The sequence below is a fragment of the Xenopus tropicalis genome, chromosome 5 (assembly GCF_000004195.4).
Source record: "Xenopus tropicalis strain Nigerian chromosome 5, UCB_Xtro_10.0, whole genome shotgun sequence".
In the NCBI taxonomy this organism is placed as follows: Eukaryota; Metazoa; Chordata; class Amphibia; order Anura; family Pipidae; genus Xenopus; species Xenopus tropicalis.
The window spans coordinates 95,739,838-95,758,881 of NC_030681.2; the positions used below are offsets into that span (position 1 = coordinate 95,739,838).

Sequence of the window (19,044 nt, forward strand, 5' to 3'; positions counted from 1 at the left end):
GGGGTGTCCACAAGCCACCCCCACCTACTGTGCAAATTGATTGATTTTAATTGGCAGTAATTGGCAGAGGCAGTAAGCATGCCCAGTAATTATTGCAATAGACATTATAAGCAAAGGATGCTTTTCATTTACTTCATCTGGCATTCTATTATTTTGGACCCTATTAATATAATTGTGGAAAAAAACAGTGATCAAATACACCACACGTCACATCCTTGTCTCAGTGCTATGGGGCAAACGTATTAAAAAAAAAAAAAAAGTTTTTCAGACTCAAATTTGGCAAATAAAATCCATCAAACTTCAAAAATCATTGAAAGGCGTGTTTTCATTATGCATGGTCTTTCTGGGTTCTTTTAACAGTTAAAATTTACAGACTTATTCAAAATGAATAAAAAAATTGATTTTCATTGCAACTAAAATTCAATTTAATAAATTTCTATTCATGTTTTTTTTTGCAAGCAAGCCAGAAAACAAAATCATGATTTTGAAGGGGATTTCTGATGCTGATTTTATAATCTATCTTTTTTTATCTGACAAGAAAATATAAAGCTCGGAAAGGTTTTAGGTGTCAAACTCTTAGTTTGAGTGTTCTTAAATCGTCTCTTTAATCTATGGTGATCCAAATTATGAAAAGATGCTTCAACCGGAAAACCCCAGGTCCCAAGCATTCCAGCTAATAGATTCCATTATATCCTATTATATATTATTATAGATCCTGTACTCTACCCTTGTATCTCATGCCTTTGCAGATGGTTTGCTTTTCCCATACGAGTCCCAAGCATTCTCTTCTATATGCATTTATTGTGACTAACTATCCCTATAAGGATTGTCTATTAGAAATAATAAATGTTAAACATTAAATTAGATGATGTTAGGTGTATTTTTTTTTACAAATCTATAATAGCAGAAATGTACAAGCTGAAGCACATATTCTACAGTCTATCAAAGATGGTAATGAAAAAAAAGTCACCGGGTTTTGTAATACATATCAACCAATCAGTGGCATTTACTGGTCACCGATTTGAAAACAAACGTCTCATTGGTTGCTATGTGTTACTGGCTGGTGAACACTTTGCTTACTATTACATTATCCCTTGTGCTCGCTTAAATCAACATGTCACGGTAATGTCACTGTACAATATAACATTCTTTGTTTATTGTTTTTGGTTTAGCATCACTGTTCCTTAATGTAAAGCTACATGAACAGTGTTAGTAAAAGAATGATATTCTAAATAAAACTAGGTTTTATGCAGAACAGTATTGAAATAGACTAGTGGAATTACAGCAGAGGGCGTACATGAGTTGTATGCTTTATACTGCAACAGAAATGAATTTGGTGAGCATTAAAAGAAGCAGAACTGTGCAGATCAGGCTGAGAGTAAAAACCTGCAGAACTGGGTGACAGAAAAGAAGATTTGCACAAAAGCCTAAATAAGTTGTTGCAAGACACGACCATACGACTTTAAGAAAAGCTCCTGGAAGAACTGATACAATAAAGTGGCTTTTTTCCCCTGATGAATCAAGTAAGTACAGATACTTTTAACAATGCCTTATGTGAAATCTAGTTAAACAAAACCCTTTCAGTAACTGATATGAATTTCTGGAATTTCATTGAGTCTCTATTGCATATGTACTTTATATGACTTGAATGTGCACAAAGATGACCTTGACAAATAAAACATTTAAATGTTACTTCAATGATCAATAAGCTAGTTTAACTTGAAATATGCAAAGTGTATATGAAGAAATGTCATTTGTAGCTTAGTGCTCACTGTGAGTGTATTGAGGATCATTAAATTTTGCATTAATTTTGACCTTGGGACAAGTATTAAAGGAACTTGGCTTGTGAGCTGTGAAATGCAGAGTGATGTGCCTATTATATAAGACATACAAAAAAGAAACCAGTATCTATATTTTGTTTGTGTCATTCATATGGAAAAACATACAGTATATATTCTTGCAGGGCATCTTTGACTATTTTTTGAGTTAAATGTTGAAAAAAGGCAAAACCTCACAGTTCTGTAGTCATGCTGCAGAAATGTTACAGCATATATCTAATGGCAGCCAAAGTTGTTGGAGTAAATTTAGTTAGTAATTCCTTAAGGGAAAGGTTTATATCCAAAAAAAAATGTGAAGCAAATGTTTTAGAATCTTGCACTGGTTTGTGGACTATTCATGCAAAATGAATCTAAATAGGAATGCAGCACAGAATAAACTCTGCAAGTGTGACCTGACCAAAGTGTGTGGACCTTTGCTCTATGGAAGGATAGATTGTGCAGCTGTAGATAGAAATATGGAGAAATACAATTCTGTTCCAGGAACTCTTTTGTAAAATGTTCAATTGATGGGTCAGTTACAAAAATAACTATAAATGAGAGATACCAAGTGGCAGGACATAGTCATCCAGAATGTTCTCAATGGTAAAGGTCTACTCTATGTGGTACTGCCACTGCAGTCTTGCTGGGCAGCAAATGCAGAACTATAGATACCTTGAGAAATCCATAATTCACTCCACTGGGGGCTGTGAACAGGGTCAGGCTGGGGGGTGAAGGGCCCACCAGGGCTCCTGCCCCAGGGGCTCTACGGGTGCCCCCGCCGGCCACGTCCCCTAAACCCCCCCAGGGGCCCCCCTAACCCCCCTCGCAGGGCCCCCCACCCGACATCCTCCCCGAGTGCGTGTAAATTTAACGCATCAGGGAAGGAGCGGTCGGGCAGGGGGAGCGCCAGCAAGGGTCGGGTCTGGCCCAGTCCCAGTCTGGCGGCCCAGTCCAACCCTGGCTGTGAAGGTTATCACCTATGCTGCTTATGCTAACTGAGGGGTAGGAAGACACTCCATCTCCAGAGAGTAGAGAAGGATAATAAAATTTAACTAAGTCCACCAAACGGATTCTGTTATGATTCATTTAGTGTAGTTTTACACTGTGTACATTGCAAATAATTCATTCATTGTTGTGTGGGCAGTCATCTCAGGTTATTGGGCCTGATCCTGAGCTTTCAGAAGGAGCCAGGAGGAGGTTTCAGGGAGCTGTTATCTTCTTACCTCCCCATTGTTCTCTGCTGGGGGTGAAAAGGAGGGGTGATATCACTCCAACTTGCAGTGCAGCAGTAAAGTGTGACTAAAGTTTATCAGAGTGCAAGTCACATGGCTGAGGGCACCTGGGAAACTAAGATTATGTCTAGCCCCAAATTTTGAAATTAAATTAAAAAAATAATATTTGCTCTTTTGAAAAATGGATTTTAATGCAGGATTCTGCTGGAGGAGCAGCATTTTGTAAAAAAACATGTTTTCCTGTGACAGTATTGCTTTAAGAAAATGACTTACATCAAAGTCTCAGCACTATCAGTCACATTTTTCCATTAAGGGTGAAGACACACAGAGCTACTAGTAGCAGCTACTTGTCACGGCTAATAATGCCAGAAAATACCCTGCCATATACAATACTGAGCAGAGACTAATTGCCTCTGCTAAAACACACATAGAGACAATTATCAATAAATGATCAGCATTGTCTATTTTAGTAGCTGTGACAAGTAGCTGCAACTAGTAGCTCTGTGTGGTGTCTTCACCCTTAGCAATCCTCCAGCTCCCTGTGGCTTATGGAGAAAATCAAAGGTAGATGCGGTTATGGTGTTGATAAGTAGACAGAGCTGTAACAAGACATGCCCTTTAAATTATTTTGCATTGCTTTGATACACCATTCAATGTAGAATGGTATCATGACATAAAGAAAGTTTTAAAAAAGTGATTTTAAAAAAATTGTATTTGAAAAGCACTCAGACTCATAAACTCATTAACTTAGCTACATATCATTTAATTTGGTCCATTATGTTACTTAGTCACATGTAAAAAAGAATCTGATTCTTACAAACATAAATAAAACAGATTAAGGGATATATTGGCTCTTAATTTGCACTTTACTCTGATGTATAACCTGTACTCATTTGTTTATTAGCATTCATGGGGTCATTATCATCTTAAAATATGGGAATATATAGCTAGAAATAGACCAAATGACTCCCACAAGATGGCTGCCCATACAAATATGGATCAACCACCATATTTGAAACAAATGTTGTTTGGGGGAGCCCTTTAGCTTTCTCCAAACATAAACATGTAGATGTGCCATGTCTGAGAGCTTGTAAATGGGTCGGACCACACAGACTTCATGCAGAATTTCACCATTGGTTATATTAATATAGATATAATTAGCATCTGCACAGGTAAATTGTATGCAAGTTGTGGCATCATTTTGTGGTCATTTTCAGAGCTACAACACTTGTAAAAGGGTCCCTGACAGTAACACCTCCTCAAGGCAGTCCATGCTCTGTTTGCTAAACCTACATACACAGCTGACTTTTCCTGTGCCAATTGCCAATTCCTGTGCAAAATGCTCTAGCACTCAAACAGGCCAGCAGATAAACTCTACCACATTGCAGTGTTCATGCATCCCTACCAGTGCCATCAATGACTTCTGTTTTGATGCTGGGGGCTATATATTGGTTGTCATTCATGCCAATTACTTTTTTCTCCCTTAATGAAACCAAATTTCTATTAAAGGCACAGTAACACAAAAAAATGAAAGTGTTTTAAAGTAATTGAAATATAGTGTACTGTTACCCTGCACTGGTGCAACTGGTGTGTTTGGTACAGAAATGCTACTATAGTTTATATAAATAAGCTGCAGTGTAGCCATAGGGGCAGCCATATATATATATATATCTGCTAAGTAACCTGTACCTTTTCTCTTTTAAATGGCTACACAACAGCTTTAGTGATATAAACTATAGTAGGGATAAGGAGGCAAACACACCAGTTGCACCAGTGCAGGGTAACAGTACATTATACTGTTGTAACTTTTATACCCTTGCATTTTTATGTGCTACTGTTCTTTTAAATAGGGTTTTCTCTGATAATGCTTTGCCAAAGCTGACTTTTGTTTACTCAGATCATGTTCAAGCCTGTTAATTTAAGTTAATTTCCTGGTTTATGGCTATGATTTTGCCTCTCCCTTGTCTGTACTGTGCATTTTTTGTCTGAACTCTTAAGTAAGTAAGTAGGTAGCACCGCAGAAAGTTCACGGACATCCTGAGTTGTCAGTGAGCCAGTAGTAGAAGGGTTTTTCCTGCTTCATGGAAGAGTAAGACAGTCGCCAGCTGTTCACTCCAGGTTCTAGTCCTACAGAAAGGCTACAATGAAGATAGCAGCAATGGAAAATCACACATAAGCTGTGTTGCATGCTTCTTTGCCAGCCCCATCAATTATACTGGAAATCTAGGATATTGTAAGTACAAAACACGAAGGGTCATTTTTAAATTTTGTTTCTTACACAAACTACATTTAATGGAGAAATAGGAACAGTTTAAATGTTTTTTTGTTCTACTATCTTATTGGGGGATTAGAAATTTAACACCGATTGGCCTTTGCAGTTTGCTAGGCCACAATGGGCCCATATCACTGATAATAATTTCATTAACAAACGTCTGGTTCTCAAGGCCTAATGAGGTGTTCCATAGTTTTGTACTTTATTAGGAAATATATTGCAGTGACATAAAAGTTGAATGTTAAATGACAGAAAGGAAAATAGTTGTGGGTTTTCTATAAAGTAATAAAGTAAACCAATTTTCATTAAATAAAGTTACAAGCAGTAATAGATAGGGACTTCCAAATAAGCTAAATATAATAAAATAATATTATCATTAATGAAACCCTTAAAACTGCAGATTTGCATGGAAATTAAAAAAATCATCTGGAAATAAAATGTTAAAAGATGAGGGTGTGTTTTCCTAAAGTAGCAGTACAAGAAACAAGCAACACCCAGTGGAACCTTCATAATTCCATATACACTTGCCAATAAAAAATTGAAATATAGAAATGGTCTACAGTAGATATTCTGGTTAAGCAGAATGTTGTCAGTCAATAAATGGAAAATGAATAAAATAGTAGAATTCTTAAAAAAGTAAAATAAGTACAACGTTATTTGTCTGTTAATTATTACATATTACTTTTATCAGGATCCTTATTACTGTAGTTCTTCATATTAGCTCACTACGATGACTATACTAATTCCACTGCAATGCATCCTTCTTGTTCTTCTATCCCAGGCTTCTATCGTCATCATCTCCTTTACATAATTGACCTGATTTGTTAGATTATTCCTAAAGCCATAGTTGTTCAAGAACTTGGGGTGATACATTACCCCTCAGTTCATATGACTATGAATAGTGTAGCTATTAAAGTAGAACTAAAGCCTAACTAAAGAAGTAGAGTAGAAATGTTGCACATTATGTTTTGGGCTTCTGTACCAGCCCAAAGCAACTACAGCTCTTTAGCAGTGAAGATCCTATTTCCTTCTGATTCACTGCACACAACTGTGCTTCTGTCAATTACTGAACCTAGGTTCAGTAGACTATAAATAAGACTGATTAGTTATTCAGATTATTAGTACATACCAGTTCCAAACCAGTGCAATTAGCATCAGAGTTTAATAATCATCTTTGTAACATCAGGTTTCTATGACCAGGGCCGGAACTAAGGGTAGGCAGAAGAGGCACCTGCCTAGGGCGCAATAGTGGGTGGGCAGGTACCTCTTCTTTCACTTATCCCTATTTCCATGCCATGAATCTTTAGGCTGGTGCAATAAGTACAGTATAAAAAATATGGCATTTCTAGGCACCATCACATTTTCCTAAAGCAAATATTAGCTTTCACCCGGTGCCCATTTTTCCTCTGATACATAATCAGATACATTTAAATCTGCAAACAGCATACACACACACAGACCCTTATTCAGCATACATTTCATCAAGAATACAGGCTCACGCAGGCAGAACTGTCTTTGATAAAAGTTCTGCTTTGTTTGAGTTGAGCTCAGGAGAGAAAATTAGGAGAAAAAAATTGAAGCAGACAGCTAGAGCTGATGCAATGCCATCTCTTTACTGACTGCTAGACTGGGGGGGCGTGTTTAGTAACCAGAGCTTAGAATAACTGAGCATGCCCACAAGCCAGAAGATGCAAATTCCTGAGGGAGGGGGCTGAGTAGGTTACAGGAGGAGAAGGAAATCTAAAGGTGGCCATACACGGACCGATTTTTTACTTACAAACGACCGATTCCCGAACGATCCGATGCTATCGTTAAGTTATCGTATAGTTGGTGGTGTACGAACGATCGTCGTCCCACTAAACGAGCCGACATTATCGTCCCCAAAATCGATCGGCCAGGTTTAAAAATTTTGGTCGTTTAACGATAAAATCTGCCAGTTGGTGTGAGTGTCAGACATTTGTCTTTCAACGATTGTTCTCTGCGCATGTCACGATTGCCAGCAGCGGAAGTCAACGACATTCGATCGTACGTAGATGTACGATCGTACGTATTTTACGATAATGATGCGACGAAATCTTTCCCGAATTATCGTTGCTCGTGGATGGCATATCGTATGGGAACTCGATCGCCATACGATCGTTTGTCGATATAATCGTTCATCGCACAACGAGCGAAATCGCCTCGTGTATGGCCACCTTTAGTGATAAAGGGGATGGCAGGTACTGAAAGATTTCAAATCTTTTTGATTACCTTTTTGTGTGTGGGGTTTACATGTCCTTTACATGCAACTGATAGCATTACACTCTGCTCCTTGCTAGAAAAGGTCTATCTGGCATAGTGTCCTACATCACTGCATTCAGGGTAGACACAAGCACTCTGGCTGCAATATTGTGCTCAACATTTTAACAGATCTAAAATTCTGATATATGATGCAGCCCATAAAATATTTTGGTTAAAGACCAAAAAAAATTGAAAGCTTGCAGATGCCTTCCCCGAGTCTTTTGAGAACTCTGAACAATGTTTGAGCTTATTATTAGGTTCTCTTCTACTCTAGATAGTATAGTGCATTTTTATGATGTTAATTTTGTTTATTTAAAATATTGTTTTAAATAACATACATGGCCTCTGAAACATATTGTCTGCATTCAGAAAGTTTTCTTATAATAGTAGGCATTTCCTTTTTGACTTTAATTAATGCAGCATTATACTAGAGATGTGAAAAGGAAGCAATTGTCTCTTTTCTTTCAGTACTGTGACAAGTAATAAGCAATATCTTGGAGACAATGTCCAGAGGCCTGTAGGAAACACATGGTTATGTGAAATAGACTATTCTGCCTTTGAATTACAATGGCATGATATACAGCAGATAACACATAGAGAGACATAAGTCTAGCAACCAAAATGTGTCTCAGATCATTTTATAACAACATATGAGCTCTAAAAATAAAAACAGAAAGCAAAAACATGCGCATATGAACATGATCTCTTCATGACTAGATAATCTACATCTTTGCTGGAGTGAAATGGCAAATAAACTTCAAGAATTCCTGAATGCATTCCATGGTATGTATGTATGTATATCTTTATTTATAAAGCGCTACTTATGTACGCAGCTCTGTACAGTAGAATACATTAATACAAAGAGGGGGTTATTAAGATAACAGATAAATACAAAGTATTACAATAAAGATAAATATAAAAGATACAGTTGCAATAAGAGTCAAAACACAAGAGGATGGAGGTTCTTTCCCCGTAGAGCTTACAGTCCATATGGGAGGGTAACTTATAGACACAAATAGGCAAATATAAGTGCTGTAGGTCACAGTGGGTGTCATTACAATATAAGTGCTAGTTCCCAGATCAGGTGCTGGGTGAGTGCTCCAAAAGGTAGTCTTTAAGTTTGGTTTTAAAAAGACTGAGGGAGGATTCTATCCGGAGGGCATTCCAAATGTAAGGGGCAGCAAGGCAGAAAGGTTTAAGGCGGGAAACAGCAGTAGTAGTCCGCTTGCGTACGGGTGGTTAGTATTACAGACTGAAGTAGCTATGTCCTCCCAGTAAGCAATAGTTCTCTGTCAAAAGTCCACAAGAAAGTTTCAACTAACAGTTGCATGGACGCTCATACCAGTAAAAAATGACTAATCATACAACTGCTAGGCACCATCCTGGTTGGTGGGATACTTCTAAAAAGATAATAACACTGATGGGTCTCAAAATGAAATGAGGGTTTAGAAGAATTGGGTCAAGTGAAGACTGTATAGAAAAAAAGACTGGAGCTGGAGTAGGCAGTAGCTTAAAAACAACTGTTTTCATTTTTACCAGGTCTACAAAAATAAAACAACCAATCAGCTGGTTGGATTTTGTTTTGAAAGCAAATGTGATGAGTTTGCTTCAGGTCAAGTCACCCATAGCAGACAATCAGGGGGTAGCATTTACTGGTTACCTGTTTAAAATCAAATGCCTGGTTGGTTGCTATGGGTTGATAAAGATCCAGTTTCAGGTTTGAAACTTTGCTTGCGCCCCTGATTAACAATTAAAGAATTTTACTATGTAGTGCTGCATTGTTTCCGTACAAGTTTTTCCAGGGATGATAGGACCCTGGTGGGTGTGCACCTATTGTTGAATTCTGTTCTAAAACTTGTTGCCATGGGTTACTAGTCCTGGGCAAAACTTTTGCCTTTAATTATAGTTCACATCTCTAATTTTGTGACTATGCTCTGTACAATACGTTAAATATGTTACCTGTCATTTCTTTTGCCACACGGGCAGTTTGCCTATTTAATTCTTTAAGCCCAACTAAGCATCCACTGTAGTGGGGTTGGTTTAAAAGAGGTGGCAGATTTATGGAAGCATGAGGCATTCCACAACCTCACTGCCCTCACCTTGAAAAACCACCTACGCTGCTTCATTTGAAAGTTCCACTCCTCTAATCTAAAGGGGTGACCTCTGGTGCACTGATCCTTTTAATGGGAGAAAAGAACATCCCCCATCTGCCTATAATCCCTTCTAATGTACTTGTACATAGTAACCATGTCCCCTCGCAAGTGCCTTTTTTTTCCAAAGAAGACAACCCCAACCTTAAATGTCTAACCTCATAGCTTAAATCTTCCATCCCCTTTACCAGTTTAGTTGCACGTCTCTGCACTCTCTCCAGCTCATTAATATCCTTCTTAAGGACTGGAGCCCAAAACTGCACTGCATACTCAAGGTGAGGCCTTACCAGGGACCTATAAAGGGGCAAAATTATGTTTTCATCCCTTGAGTCAATGCCCTTTTTTATACAAGACAGCACTTTATTTGCTTTAGTAGCCACAGAATGACACTGCCTAGAATTAGACAACTTGTTAGCTACAAAAATCCCCAAATCCTTTTCAAGTAAGGATCTCCCCAGCACACTACCATTTAGTGTATAACTCAAGTTTATATTATTTCTACCAAAGTGCATAAATCTGCCATTTATTTTACACGGCTTTTTAAAAAAAAATTTTGCTGCAAATTTAGTTTTATACAGAATAATAAATAGGCTTCTTAATTTGACCCTCAAATAACTGATTTCAGCAAAACAAAATCTAGCAAAATATCTGACTTTGGCACAAACCCTGCATGTAGAGAGACAGGATTACAAAGGTTACAAAGAAAATGATCATTGGTGTATGCTATAAACCGCCCCATATAAGTGAGGGGGCTAAGTTCCAGCTACTATTGCAAATGGAGGATGTTCGCAACAAGGTCAAGTTGTTATTATGGGGGACTTTAATTATCCGGACATTGACTGGAGTAATGGGGTGGCTAAGTCAGAAAAAACTAGTAAGTTTGTAAATATGCTAAATGACAACTTTTTATTTCAGGCAGTTCAAGAACCTACTAGGAATTACTCCATTTTGAATCTGGTAATATCTAATAACACTGATCCCATCTCTAACATTTGTGTGGGTGAGCATTTGGGGAACAGTGATCATAACATGGTCTCCTTTGAGACCTTTATTTTTCATCTGTCTATACATCTGAGGAGCCAACTAATGAAGGCTTCCCTTTTAATATGCCCAGTTCTAGTAATTTAGCTACTGACGCATGGGTCACTCAGGAGGAAATTCAAAAGAGACTTGAACATGTAAAGGTAAACAAAGGTCCAGGACCGGATGGGATTCATCCCAGGGTATTAAATGAGCTGAGCGCTGTGATTGCCAAGCCTCTTCACTTAATTTTTCAGGATTCGTTGATGTCTGGCATGGTGCCGAGAGACTGGCGAATTGCTAATGTGGTGCAATTAGCCTGAAAACTATAGGCCTGTTAGTCTGACATCAGTAGTAGGAAAACTTTTGGAAGGGGTAATAAGGGATAGGATACTTGAACACATTGCAGTTCACAATACTATTAGTTTGTGCCAGCATGGTTTTATGCGTAACAGATCTTGCCAGACTAATTTAGTCGCCTTTTATGAGGAGGTGAGCAGGAACCTCGATGCTGGAATGGCAGTTGATGTCAGGGGAATATAGGCAGATTCTTTATTCCCATAAAAACGATCAGCGCACCAGAGGCCACCCCTTTAGATTAGAGGAACGGAGCTTCCATTTGAAGCAGCGTAGGTGGTTTTTCACGGTGAGGGCAGTGAGATTGGGTAATGGCAGATTCTGTTAATGCCTTTAAGAGGGGCCTGGATGAGTTCTTGAACAAGCATAGTATCCAAGGCTATTGTGATACTAATATCTACAGTAAGTATTAATGGTTGTATGGATTTCTGGTGGAATTAAAGTGGTTGGTCATCTTTAAATTAATTTAATAGTACAATGTAGAGGCAACTTTCAATTGGTCTTTATTTTTTAACAAATTACTGTTTTTAAATGATTTAGCTTTTTGTTCAACAGCTATCCTGGAATTTCAGCAGCTATCTGGTTACTAGGGACCAATGTAACCTAGCAAGCAGGTAGTGAATGAAAGATAGACAGGAATATGAATAGAGGAGGGCCTATATAGAAAGATAAGTAATAAGAAGTAACAATAACAATATAATTGTAACCTCGCAGAGCAATAGGTTTTTGCTTACCAGGGTCAGTGACCCCCATTTGAAAGTTGTACAAAGGCAAATAATTCAAAAATCATAAAAAAAAACAAAGACCAATTGAAAACATGCAAAAATAGGCCATTCTATAACATACTAAAAGTAAACCTGAAGGTTGAACCATCCCTTTAAAACAGTGAGCTCTAATATTTTTTCTAGGTGAATGGAAAACCCCAAAAGGCTGGCATAGGCCTAATTTTCAAAATGAGACTGAGGAAAAAAGACCGAATTACCGCAATTTTTTTTTAAAGAATATTTCACTGTATTATACAAACTCAAACTCACTATTGCTTAAACAGGTATTTTAGCTTAACTTCAATATTACCTTTGGTATAACGAGTAGTATCCTAAGGTCAAGGGCACACATCATTGCAAACCTTTTCATTTGAAAGCTTTACCCGCTAAATTGAATGAAGGCTCTAAGACCACCTACAAAGAAGGGACAACTGAAGTGGAAACAATGTTTTAGAATAATTAATGTATTCATATTGGAAACACATTTGCAAACATCAACTGAAATTTGCCATTTTCTGGCAAACAATTTTATGTGTATCCATAATGAATTCAAGAATTGTTCTTATGATTCCAAAATGTTAATTCTGTCTCACTCACCCAATAAGTCTGATTATACTCATAGAGATACCCTTTCAGCAAATTATATAGCAAATAAATAATAAGCAGATGTTTTAAATATTATGGTTATTGCTGAGAAGTTGTTTTTAGCATACTCTTCAATAAAATAAAGCATTAGGATGGGGCATCATTTATTGTTTCCCCGATTGAGCCTGCTCTGAGAGTTTATTATGAAATCAGTAAGTCGCAGACTTTTTAAGCACTCTTTCTGCACTTACTAAAAACACCACCGCCTTTATTCAATTCCTAGGCAAACAAACAAACATTGTCTATGGGTACATGTAGCAGAAGACTAATTTAACTAAGTGCCTCAAGATGCTGACATTAATGTCTGTCTGACTGTCTCTATGTGTAATAAAAACCTGAAGTTGAAAAGAAGGAAAGAAAATGAACATAAATGCTGTGCACTGTTTACAAGGAGAAAAGCAGAAAATGGCAGATTAGAGTGTCACCCTGCTGTCAAAACTGAATATAAACTAAACTAAATTATAACTAGCAAGCATGAATGAAAGCAAGATACAGCACTGGGATATATTTAGAGAATAAGATATAATTCTAAAACACACACAAAGATTTTACTCATATGGGGTATATTTATCATGCTGTGTAAAAGGTGGAGTGAAGCATTACCGGTGATGTTGCCCAGGGCTACCAATCAGCAATTAGATTTCAAGAGTTAGCAAACCAAAGCAAAAATCTGATTGGCTGCTATGAGCAACATCACCGGTTTTACTCCACATGTTACACAGCATGATAAATGTAGCAATACTGGTTCTGCTAAAATCAAAAGATGAAATCACTTTTAAAACCAGCAGTAAATGTGAAGATGGTGTATAGATGTTGAGAATTACAACCATACCCTATATACAAGATGTTTTCCTCCAAAGCAACTGGAGTTATAAAAGTTTGAGCCCAAAGTATAAAACTAACAAAACAAACCATGGCATTTATGTAACCCTTTATGTGGGTTATGTGGATCTTCTTGATGAAGCAATCAGTAGCCAGGATAATAAATGTTCAGCTTTAACTTACTAATAATATTTTTGTTGGAATATTACTTTTAAGGACTCCTTACCTTATTATAGTCTGTCAGGGGTCAAATGTCCCGCCCTCTTCTTCTAAGATGGGGAGGCCAGCTGGGTAGCGAATTATTTTGCAAATTTTCCACCGTCAGAAAAGTGCAACAAAATTGTCTTGTCACAACAAGTACGAAAGTTTCAAGTGAAAGCGCTTCATGTTTCTGTACCAGTATAGATTTGTATACTGCAGAGAGAGTTTGAAGTTGCAAAGTTGGGTTCATAGTTCTTATGAAGTGGATTAACTGATTGTAACAGGAATATTTCTAGAGGATTTCAAATGTTGGTAGGGCATAGCGGGGCTAGAATAAAGAAGAAAAGGATTTGGTTAAAGTGAATCATAATAATGAAACTGAATATTGAATATTGAAAGAACATGTGATTTGGGATATTGAGTGGTAGAGCTATTGACTTGAAAACTTACCTTCTAGGCTTAAGACCAAATGGAACTTGATGAAGAGACCAAATAAATGAGAAAGACACGCTTGGGGTTTGGAAAGCCTTAAGCATACATTTTGTCATCTGTATAAAACCAGCTTTGAAATATTTAAAGGAGCAGTTTAGTGTAGAAATGAAATTTGGTAAATAGATAAATTGTGCAGAATATAAAATGTTTTCAATATAGTTACTTAGGCAAAAATGTAATCGAATCTATAAAGGCTGGAGTGAGCAGATGTCATAATGGCCAGAACACTACTTCCTGCTTTACAGCTCTGTAAGCTGTTAGCAGTCAGTAACCAATCAGTGACTTGAGGGGGGGGGGGCATATGGGACATAACTGTTCAGTTAGTTTGCAATTGAATCTGACCTGTGTGCTCACAAACTATTTCAACAGTAGTGGTGAGCAAATCTGTCCCATTTTGCTTCACCGAAAAATTTGTGTAACTTTGAAAAGATTTGCAAAATGAGAAAATGACATTTGGCAAAAAAAAATGATGTGCGTAATTTTTTTTGACGTGTGCCACTATTTTTTTTTTTGGATGCAAGCAAATTTTTGTTGTAGTATGGCAAATTTTTGAAAAAAATTGTTTTGCAAAACAATTTGCCAATGGAAAAAAACGAAAATGCTCCGCAAATCCATGCCTGCCAAAAATTTTGCTCATCACTTCTGAACAGTTATGTCCCATGTGCCCTTCCCCCCTAAAGTCACTGACTAACTAAGAGGTTAGAGAGCATAAAGCAGGAAATAGAGTTCTGGCTATTATGTTAGACATCTGCTGGCCACTCCAGCCTTTATAGATTACATTTTTGCCTAACTAACTTTATTGCAAATATTTTTTTATTTATCTGGTTGGTTTCTTATTAATGGGGCTAAGAGGCTCACCATCAGGACCAAAGAGCAGATGAACTAACTGCTGTCTTTAAAGAAATGCTGACACCGACAAATGATAGTTGTAGAAACTCTCCAGCAGTCTTTGTAAATCTATATATACAGTAGATAAATCATTATGTCTATAATGCTTTTGGGAAGAAACAGACTTAATAAGATGGTACATTGGACTCCTTACACTCAGTTCAAAACCCTGCCTTATATTGCAAGTGTCACATGGCTTCACCTACAAAATAATGGTAACTATTAAACATGTCATTACAGGTATCACAGTAAAATCATCGTTAATGTTAAATACAATTTGAGTGTACTTCTTGTTACATGAAGCTAATGCAATTTGTCCAGTCTTCATTTGTTTCATTTCATGAAGTTGAAGGTGTCAATTGCCTAATGTATAGTAAATACCTGTGTAAGATCATTAAAGGAGAAGGAAAGGTAAAAACTAAGTAAGCTTTATCAGAAAGGCCTATGCAATGTCTATGTCTGACTTCCTGCTCTCAGAAAAATCCTTCAGGACATGGCACAAGTCTGCTTAGTTTGCTCCTCTCTCCTCCTCCCTTCTCTTCCACCCCCTCCCATCTCAACTCTCCCCCCCCAACTGTGCTGTGTAATCTGATCTACCAGCAGCCAGAGCTACAGTACAGAAGCTACTGAGACCAAGCTTAAATGGCAGTTGCAATCTTAAACAAACAGAGGAAGCTTCTAGGGCTGTTTATTCAGGTATGGTAAAGCTTTGTATAGAATAAATATAGTGTTCTAGCATGCACTATTGTGTCTAATCTATTGACAATAAAATGCCAAAATTCCTCTCCTTCTCCTTTACGCTTGCTCTTTTAAAGAAAGCCATCTTATTATCAACAATTCTTAATTTTTAATCATTCCTTTTAATTTTCTTTTTAATATAGTTCAGATTTTTTTTACAATTTATGTGGTTTTACATTTTCCATATCAATAATTTATACAGTATTTTTTCTGCTCTACTTAATATACCAAGTCTATTGTCAAACATTAAGATTTATGTATTAGTATATATTTGCTTTCTATACAATTAAAATTTAAACTAAATCTTTATTATGGGTTAGAGAATAGGATTTAATTAAATATGAATTTCTAAGCAGTTTGTTCTTGAAGTTTTTTTCTACTTTACCTATAATACAAGACCAATTTTTTAAATATTTACAAATGGTGCCAGTTTGGGGTTTGCCAATGAACAACAAAACTGATTATAGAAATTAAATGTAAAGAGGTGATTCAGTTTCAGGTTACCTTTTAGTATATCGATAGAGAATGGCCTATTCTAAGCTTTCTTTTTTAAAATAATTTTCCTTCATCTCCTTACTCTTTCCAGCTTTTAAATAGGGGTACTGACCCCGACAGCCAAAGAACTATTGCTTTGTAAGGCTACAGTTTTGTTATTGTTACTTTTTATTACATATATTTTTCAATCTAGGCCCTCCTCTATTCATATCCATGACGCTCTTTTAAACCACTGCCTGGTTGCTAGGTTTAATTGGCCTTTAACAATCAGAAAGCCCCTGAAAGTCCAAACTAGAGAGCTGCTGAACAAAAAGCTAAATAATTCAAAAAACGCAAATGATACAATATGTATGAAGATAAATTGCGATGCAAGAACTCCTTTAAAGTACACATAAATCCCAAGGACTAGAAGTATACATTAAACATATACTGAAATTATGCATCAATGAGGGTACCCTCACAAGGCCCATTATACTCCTTGGGTCTATCAGGAGGCTGATAAAGTAGACCACTGAAGAGAAAGGTCCAAATACAAGGGAGCAAACAAGCTTAAGGGATTACACGTAAAATGGAAGAGCTTTATGCTTTCTCAAAATAATCAAATGCCTGATTCTGTTTAATTTATTGTTTTTTAATCTCGTTTTAGGTTTTCAAATTTTAAACCATAAATGCCAGGACTAATCTACATACTGTGTTCTATTCTGCTGATTGAGAGCCAGTATTATGTGGCATCTGAGAATGCTGAAATAAGATCAAGTAAGTGCTTTATAGAGATTGTTTGCATTGTTTTCTAACAAGGAATACATTTGTGTACTAATTTGACTTTAGATGCAGATCTTTTGTGGATACTTTGGGGCTGATTTACTAAGACACGAATTCCGACCGAATTGGAAAAATTCAGATTGGAAAACGAACATTTTGCGACTTTTTCGTATTTTTTGCGATTTTTTCGGCGCCTTTACGTTTTTTCGGAAATTATCACGACTTTTTCGTTACCAATACGATTTGCGCGAAAAAACGCGAGTTTTTCGTAGCCATTCCGAAAGTTGTGATTTTTTCGTAGCGTTAAAAGTTGCGTGAAAAGTTGCGCTTTTTTCGTAGCGTTAAAACTTAAAAGGCGCGACGTTTTGCGCAAGTTTTAACACTACGAAAAAATCGCAACTTTTTGCGCAAGTTTTAACGCTACGAAAAAATCGCAACTTTCGGAATGGCTACGAAAAACTCGCGTTTTTCCGCAAAAATCGTATTGGTAACGAAAAAGTCGCGATAATTTTCCGAAAAAATTGCAAAATACCGATCATTACGAAAAAAACGCAATCGGACGCATTCGGCCCATTCGTGAGTAAGTAAATGGGCCCCTTAGATTTAGAGGGCTGAGATTAGAACACTTTTTAAGCACCTTCTTAATTTCATTTATTTATTTAGGGCATATGTGTTATATTCTTGTAAAGCGTTCATAAAATTATGACCAAAGGCCAATTGGATCTTGTTGTTAATACAAGCCTTTGTACACATTAGCCCAGGCCCATCAGCAATACAGTGCTCAAACTGCTAAATTGACTTAGAATTTGAATCTGCTCTCCTGCGTAATTTTTTTGCCCTAGATTTTAAGAGTAGCTTTGCCTATGGCAAAAGAGCAGTGAATAAATCTAGTGAGGGGCAATGACACTTATCAACATCGAGGTGAATCTTATTGAGTCCTGATGGCTAGATAAAAGAGAAGAGCACCCACCAGCTTCTGCCTTTTCATGAAGTAGTAATATTTCCTGTGGTTTGTGCTCCAAAAATTAAAAAACGTTAATGATATGTTATTGACATTAACCAGTTTTGCAAGTTTACTGGCAATTATTGAACCTCTTTTCAAATAAAGATTGTGTTCATTTTATCGACAGTGAGCACATTTGCACCTGGGCAGTAACCCATAATCAGTTTGTGATTAGCTTTTTTCAACCAGTTAGAGGTAGAAAAATGAAAACAAATATTTGATTGCTATGTGTTACTGACAAGGTGCAAATTTGCCCAATGTTGATAAATTATGCCTAGTGACTTTGATATTACAATGCGATTTTGTGGCAATTTCACCATTCAAATGACATTGGAGTTTTCAAAAAAGATTTTTATTTAGCACTGATATTGCCTAAATTGCTTTGATGAAGTTAAATTAAAATATTTGATAATACAGAAATAGCTTAAACCATTAAGCTAGTTTTTCCAAACCTTAAAAAATATACGAATGTCACTAGTCCACATTGCAGGACTTTAAAAAGCATTAGTAAATGACATTGTTGGCCATTTCATGTAAAACTATAACTGTAGGCAAAATATTGAGTATATGTACATATTGTGCATGCTGATACCACATAAATATGCAGTTTAAAATGGTGTCAAGCTAACATTCCCAAACGCTTGTAAAATAGTACAAGAGGTGATATTATTCAGCTTCTCTTGTGATTTGAACACTTCCCAATTCCTGAGGGTGTGTTAGAGTTTTATTATAGGGAATTACTTTTCTCTGGCCTGAATATTTTGGAATCATATACTAATGTTTCACATCATGGTATTTTCCATCTAAACTTTGGATTTCTAGGAATTTATATTGTTGAAGATGTTGGAAACCTAAAAAGCTTCATTTCGAAAAGTCTGAGATATTACTAAAATTGCAGTGAAAGTGAGACATTGTACTTACAGTAGATATATAAAGATATATACTATTGATAACGTGTATTGACCTGCCAAAATAATTTGTCCAGGTATTATATAAGCTCCAACATTTAATTCATTCTCAAAAATAGAAGATTTATCATAAAATTAATAGTAGCTCTAGTGGTTAGGCATGTAAGAGAAAAGCTCATTCTGACCAGAATTTATATT

General features: G+C 36.6%; 1 protein-coding gene across 1 annotated transcript in view; it reads left to right on the forward strand.

Moving 5' to 3' along the window:
• The first annotated feature begins 1,358 nt into the window (after positions 1–1,358).
• The window catches only part of col21a1 (collagen, type XXI, alpha 1), a 94,986-nt gene continuing 77,300 nt past the window's right edge, over positions 1,359–19,044 (forward strand). Inside the window, exons 1-2 of the mRNA XM_002934864.4 lie at positions 1,359–1,523; positions 16,820–16,929. Of these exons, the coding sequence (XP_002934910.1) occupies positions 16,842–16,929 (88 nt within the window). The 5' untranslated portion in view covers positions 1,359–1,523; positions 16,820–16,841. The remainder of the gene's footprint in view (positions 1,524–16,819; positions 16,930–19,044) is intronic.